This window comes from Nuphar pumila, chromosome 13, assembly GCF_984573655.1.
Source record: "Nuphar pumila chromosome 13, dmNupPumi1.hap1.1, whole genome shotgun sequence".
NCBI classification, from domain to species: Eukaryota; Viridiplantae; Streptophyta; class Magnoliopsida; order Nymphaeales; family Nymphaeaceae; genus Nuphar; species Nuphar pumila.
The window spans coordinates 73,167,340-73,174,058 of record NC_143261.1 but is presented as its reverse complement, the minus strand read 5'-3'; the positions used below and the strand labels follow the sequence as shown (position 1 = coordinate 73,174,058).

Sequence of the window (6,719 nt, the reverse complement as noted above, 5' to 3'; positions counted from 1 at the left end):
GGAAGCTCTTTTATTGATACTTTGAAAGGGAAGTACATGACTCTTGCAGACATTACAACTAGGACACTTATGATCTAATTTGACTTTGGGAATAAAACCCTAAGAAGACAATTTGTCAAGGAACCCTTGACTACAATGACCTAACCGACGATGCCAAGAAACTGGCTTATTACATTGCATAACAGAAGAAGACTGACTCAAATAAGCAGGAAAAGATGGAGACACGGTAGATAACGTCTTCAAAGTCCCGGGGGCTGCTTCGAAGACGTACATGTTTCCGCGTCGTTCACCCTTAGCGAGCATCTTCTTGGTTCGAAGGTCCTTAAGACAAACAGAAGACGGAGTAAATTCCATGGATGAATTTGTTTCATCAACCAATTTAGAAACAGATAAAATGTTTTTCTCAATGGCAGGAGTGAGTAAGACATTTTTCAATGGTAGTGTAGATTGTGACAAAGAGAGAGATGCATTTCCAGTATGAGAAATAGGGTGGTGGGAACCATCTCCCGTGACAATAGTGCCAGTGCCAATATAAGGAACCATGTTGGAAAGTTTACCTGCATCAGAAGTAACATGTGCGGCTGCTCCAGAATCAATATACCAAACTCCATCATCATTCTGACGCAAATTCATGTTGTTAAATGCAGTCATCAGAATTTGTTGCACATCATGTGGCAACCCTGCACTCTGTCCCTGATCAGTACCCTGATGTGCTCGAAAATTTCCCTGCGGCTGCCCCTGAAACTGTCTAACATTCATCTGTCCAGCTCTTGGTCCTGGCCTCCCTGCCTTGTTGCAATTCTGTGGGTTGTGCCAACAATCTGCTTTCACATGGCCTCGCTTGTTGCAATGGAAGCAAGTAGGGACACGGGTACCTCTAGTGGCAGGTGGAGCAGTAGGAGTAGGAAGGAGTCCTCCACGGCCCATATGAGCAGCAGGTGGACGAAATGAGGTAGACCCAGATGTAAACATGACAGGATGAGGATCATCAATAAGATGATCTTGAGTCAAACTAACTTCATACTGTAGGAGTTTGGCCTGTAAATCCTCAAAGCATGGAAGTGTAGAGGCAACCTGTAATGCAGTGCAAAACATACGATATTGGGGCCCAAGGCTTCCCAATACCTGCTGAACAACATCTCTGTCAGAAACAGGATATCCAATAGCGGCCAACTGATCAATGATAATTTTGATATCCCCTAGAAATTCAGTAATGGTCTTAGTTCCCTTTCGCATAGATTGGAACTGCCATTTCAGTTGAAGTGCACGTGATTCAGAAACCTGTGAATAAGAGTGAGCAAGATGTCTCCATAGTTCTGCAGCAGTAAAATGGTCAGAGATAGTTTGTAATATACGATCAGATAACGTGGCAGTCAAATAGGCAACCACAGATTGGTCCTTCTGAAACCAAACATCATACGCAGGATTTGGAATAGCAATGCAACTCACTTTCCCATCATTACCAGTTACCTCTTGCGTAATAGTCATAGGTGGGGCAGGTGATCCCCCATCCAGATGCCCGGAAAGACCATGACTTCGGATAAACGGCAGAAATTGGCGTTTCCAAATTAAGTAGTTATCATGAGTTAATTTGTGAGAAACAAGTTGAGAAAGAAATCTGGGGCTGATTTTAGAATCCATAAGGAAGAAGATCAAAGATGAATCAAACAGCACGATAGAAATTCGTAGGTTGTACGGACAGAACCGTACGGACAGAAATTTTTGAGTTTTGGAAATCACGATTTTTTAGTTAATCGTGCAGAATGTACGATTTATCAACTATATTGCAAGAAATAGATAAGAAATCACAAGAAGTTTGAGAAAAGAGGCACTTTTGAGAAATGAGGGTTCCCAAATTTAGGGAAAACAGAAATTAGGGTTGATAAAATTGGGGATAACAGAATATTTAAGAAGGAAAAAATGCACGATATGAGGAAATGAAGAAACGACGTCGAAATATAATGATTCAACGGAGAAACAACAGAGAAAAGATGAAAAAAAAAACACTTTCCTTGAGAACGCCCAAAAACGCACGTCAAGGTCCTTAGGGGCCTTCCAGATGATCGTGATTACCACGCCCTTGGCTCTGATACCATGTGAGAAATCAGATGTGGGAGTCACCTTACTATCGTAGCAAGAGATAGAGAGAGAGGTAAGAGGGAAGAGAGAAAAAAATGTTGGGCGGCAATGATGTCTTCTCCCCTTTCCATTGATATTTATATGTTGTACGAGTGGTACAATACAGTACAATAGTACAATACAGTACAGTATGCTGTACAATACAGTACAATACAGTACAATAGTACAATACAGTACAGTATGATGTACAATACAGTACAGTATGATGTACAATACAATACAGTAGTACAATACAGTACAGTATGCTGTACAAGTGGTACAATACAGTACAAAAATATATTCATTTACATATACATATTTAACAGGAAGGTCTTCTGATATGAGTTCTTGAAAGCCTATTTTCTCTCGTTTGTCAAGAAAATGATGTAATAGGAGTTCATCGAGCTGACACAGAGGAACATGAGTTTGGTGGACTACACCATCAAATTTCAAAGTCTCGAGATTACTGCCACAACTTGTTTATTGATGATAGGGTGAGGGTAGTGAAATACGTGTAAGGACTTGAAGACGAATTATGGGTTCGTGTGATGACTAATTGTCCTACTATATTCAGTGACGCGATTGAGTCAGCTTTTGTCCTGAATGAGGAGTGAAAACAATTTAAGGGAGGCTAGTCCAAAAAGATGGGTGACAGCAGCAATGGTGGAGCTCGAAAGCATCCACCTACTGGGAGTAAGGCACAAGGTGCACAACATAAGAAGCAGAAGACCCAATAGGGGAACCACCATAATTGCCTCAGCAAAAGCAGTCACAACAAGAGAAGACTCAACATGCATGGTAGAGGTGCAATAATAGTCATCCTTTCAGTGTGTGTCCTCTTTTCATTGGACTCTGCTATCAGTGCAAGCAGCCATGACATATTACACAGTACTGCCTGAACAAGCCAGGAGCCCAGAGCAGCCAGTAGCAGACGCAGCAGCGACAGAGACCTCCGCAATAGCAAGTGCAAAGGAAGACCAATTGACGAGTGTACACTGCTACAGCCACAAAGCAGGACAATCTGAGTGATCTGATCGAACGTATTATCGTCGTTGTCGATCACCTTGCATGTGTTATGTTTGATTTGGCTGCAACACATTCTTTTATTTCTTCTTTTTTGTTGGATTGCTTGACATTATATTTTCTAGCTTAGAGACCCTATTAGAGGTTATATCTCCTATAGGTGTGTCAACTCGATATGCTAAGTATTTTCCCTTAGTTCGAGTGATTATTAAGGGACATGAGTTGTCGACTAATCTCATTTTACTCGAAATGACATTCTACGTTGTCATTTTGGGCATGGATTGGCTATCATAATATAACATGACTCTTGATTGTTGAGGCAAGAAGGTGTGCTTAGAGCAACCCGATCTATCAACGTTGGTTTTTTTAGGCGACTAGGCTGGTTGGTGAGGTGAAAATCGTATCAGCGTTGAAGATCTTGAAGTACTGTAAGCAGGGTTGCACGATGTTCTTGGATAGTGTGTCCGCTACGGATAGCCAGGAGTCACCATTGGAGCAGTTGGACGTAGTCTGCGAATTTTTCAATATTTTTTAGGATGATATGTTGGGATTATCACCTCATCGTGAGATTGAGTTTTTGATAGTTGATGCCTGAAACGACACTGGTGTCGAGAGCATCATATTGTATGGAACTTGTCGAGCTGAAAAGCGGTTGCAAGAGCTTCTTAACAAGGGATTTATAAAACCGAATGTGTCACCTTGGGGTGCACCAGTCTTGTTTGTAAAAAAAAAGGACAGATCCATGAGGTTTTGCATCGACTATCGAATATTGAATCAGGTAATGGTAAAGAACAAATACACTTTTCCCAGAATTGATGATCTGTTCAATCAGTTATGCACAATGAAAGTGTTCTCGAAGATTGACTTTTATTCGAGATATCATTAGTTGCAGATCAAGGTATAAGACATCTCGAAGATGGCTTTTCGGTCCAGATATGGGTATTGTGAGTTTTTGGTAATGTCTTTTGGACTCACGAATGCCCCAACTTTTATGGACTTAATGAATCAAGTCTTTTGATTATGGCTGAGTTAGTTTGTTATAGTGTTTATTGATGACATCCTGATTTATTCAGAAAGTGAGGAGGAGCATAGAGACCATTAGAGGATCGTGTTGCAAATGCTGAAAAAATATAAGCTCTATAATAAGCTCTCTAAGTGTTAATTTTGGCTAGACAGGGTTATGTTCCTTATCCATGTCATATCGAGGAATGGAATTAAGGTGGATCTGACGAAGGTGGAAGCAGTGTTGTTTTGGGAGTAGTCGAAGACGGTCACAGAGATTAGGAGTTTCTTGGCATTGGCTGGATACTATCATAGATTTATCCAAGATTTCTCTTGTATAGTTGCCCCGATGATGAAGTTGTTGCAGAAAGGGATGAAGTTTGTTTTGATGCCTCATTGTGAGATCGGATTTCAGGAGCTGAAGAAGAGGTTGCCCTTAGCTCTAGTTTTGACCCCACCATCGGGATTATGAGGTTTTGTAGTTGCTTATGCTTCTAGGCAGTTGAAAGTACATGATAAGAACTACCCAACGCACGACTTGAAGTTGACAATTGTTGTCTTTGCACTAAAGATTTGGCATCATTACTTGTATAAAGAGCAGTTTGAGGTTCTCTTTAATCACAAAAACCTCAAATACATTTTCACACAGAAGGATCTAAATTTGAGATAACATAGGTGGTTAAAATTTCTCAAAGATTGTAAGTTCTTTATCGCTTACCATTCGAGTAAAGTAAATGTGGTGGCAGATGCACTTAGTAGGAAAACTTCAGTTTCAGTTGCCAGTTTAATTAGACGAAATTGGGATCTACTTCGAGGAATTTGCCAAGTGACAGTCATTTGCTGATGAAGTTGGACACATGTATTATATAGGGATGAGAGTGCAACCTAAGATAATATATCACATTGAGGCATTACAATTAGATGATCTGAACTTCGAGGTGATGTGTGAGAGTGTTGGGAAGCCGAATGCGCAGTTTCGCCGTGAGGAAGACAGGACCATTATGTTCAGGGATAAATTATGGGCTCTGAAGGCTCTTCAAGAAGAGTTGATGAGGGAAGTCCATAAATCGAAGCATTTCATTTATCTTGGTAGCACCAAGATGTTCAAGGACTTACAAAGGACTTTTTGGTGGAACATAATGAAACAAGATGTGGTAGATTTTATGTCTCGTTGTCTTACTTGCCAACAAATTAAGATCGATCACCAGAGGCCTAGTGGATTGTTACAGTCATTGGACATCTCAGAGTGCAAGTGAAATGACATATCGATGAACTTCATAGTGGGACTATCGAAGGCCTATCGTCAGCATGATGTTATCTAGGTGATAGTGGACCAACTCACGAAGAGCGTACACTTTCTGACAATTAAGGTGAGCCAAACTTTGAAGAGTTTGGCAGACTTGTACATCGATGAGATTGTCAAGTTATACGGGGTACCACTTTCGATCATGTCGGATTGAAATCCATGTTTTACATCATGTTTCTAGCACCATTTGCAAAAGGCTTTGGATACCAGACTGAAGTTCAGCACATCTTTTCATTTCCAGACCGATGGATAGACCAAGCGTATAATCCAAACTCTTGATGACATGTTGAGAGCATGCACGCTGGATTAGGTCGGAGATTGAGATAAGCATGTGAAACTTGTAGAGTTTTCATACAACAATAGCTTTCACGCTAGTATCGGTATGGCCCCGTATGAAGCTCTGTATGATAGACCTTGCAGATCACAGTGTGTTAGGATGAGGTTGGTGTTAAAGCAATTGAGTCTCCAGAGGTGATCCATCATTATTCTGATTATATTCAGATGATTTGCCAACGTTTGATCACTGCACAGAACTGATAGAAGAGCTATGTTAATCAATGATATAAATTCAAATATAATTAAATTCATAATTAAGATATAAAGCCCTCTATTAATTTTAAATAAGCATTAAAAAATCATAGGTATTACACTCACAGCCTGCAAGGGTCAACCCACAATTATGATTCAAAGGAAAAACACATGCTAAAATCCAAAATAAGGAATATTTTCTAAAAACAAATCATTCTAAACATGATTCTTTAATATTAAGCATGATATATACTCACATGATGCATGTTAGCAAGCAAATAGCGGAGTTATAAACCATACCTCATATAAGCCCCAAAACAATGTAAATCTTCACAAATTTGAGGTCTACAATATGCCTCAAACTCTAAATCCACCAAAAACTCATCTCTTTCTGAGGGTTTTATACAAGTGAGAATTTAAATATGTTGCATTTAAGTAGGAACATTCATCCAAAAGCAATACTAATAATTAAGTTTAAAAAAGGCATCCATGCATGTTGCATTGGTTCATGTATCCCTAAATATTTAATTTAGCATGAGATGGTTGGTTGTTTTTATGTGAACTGCTTATATTGCAAGCTTGTTTTGATTATGTGATGTTTGTAGAGCCATATTAAATTTATGTTTGATTTGATTTATGTTAATTATTTTACTGTTGGATTTTGAGAAGGTCTCGTATGAGAACTTTGATTCGTACCTCATTTTTAAAAACATTTTTCAGGCACTAAGGCACAGTGATGGCG

The 6,719-nt window shown here is 39.6% G+C and overlaps 1 protein-coding gene across 1 annotated transcript; it reads left to right on the top strand.

Moving 5' to 3' along the window:
• The first annotated feature begins 5,015 nt into the window (after positions 1–5,015).
• Positions 5,016–5,399, top strand: LOC149818705 (uncharacterized). Its single transcript, XM_089986278.1, has one exon. It carries the CDS (start codon positions 5,016–5,018, stop codon positions 5,397–5,399), a length of 384 nt encoding a protein of 127 aa, XP_089842404.1.
• Positions 5,400–6,719: the final 1,320 nt, after the last annotated feature.

Coding starts and splice junctions, on each gene's coding strand:
- LOC149818705 (XM_089986278.1), top strand. CDS start 5,016: ATGAGAGTGCAACCTAAGATAATATATCACATTGAGGCATTACAATTA.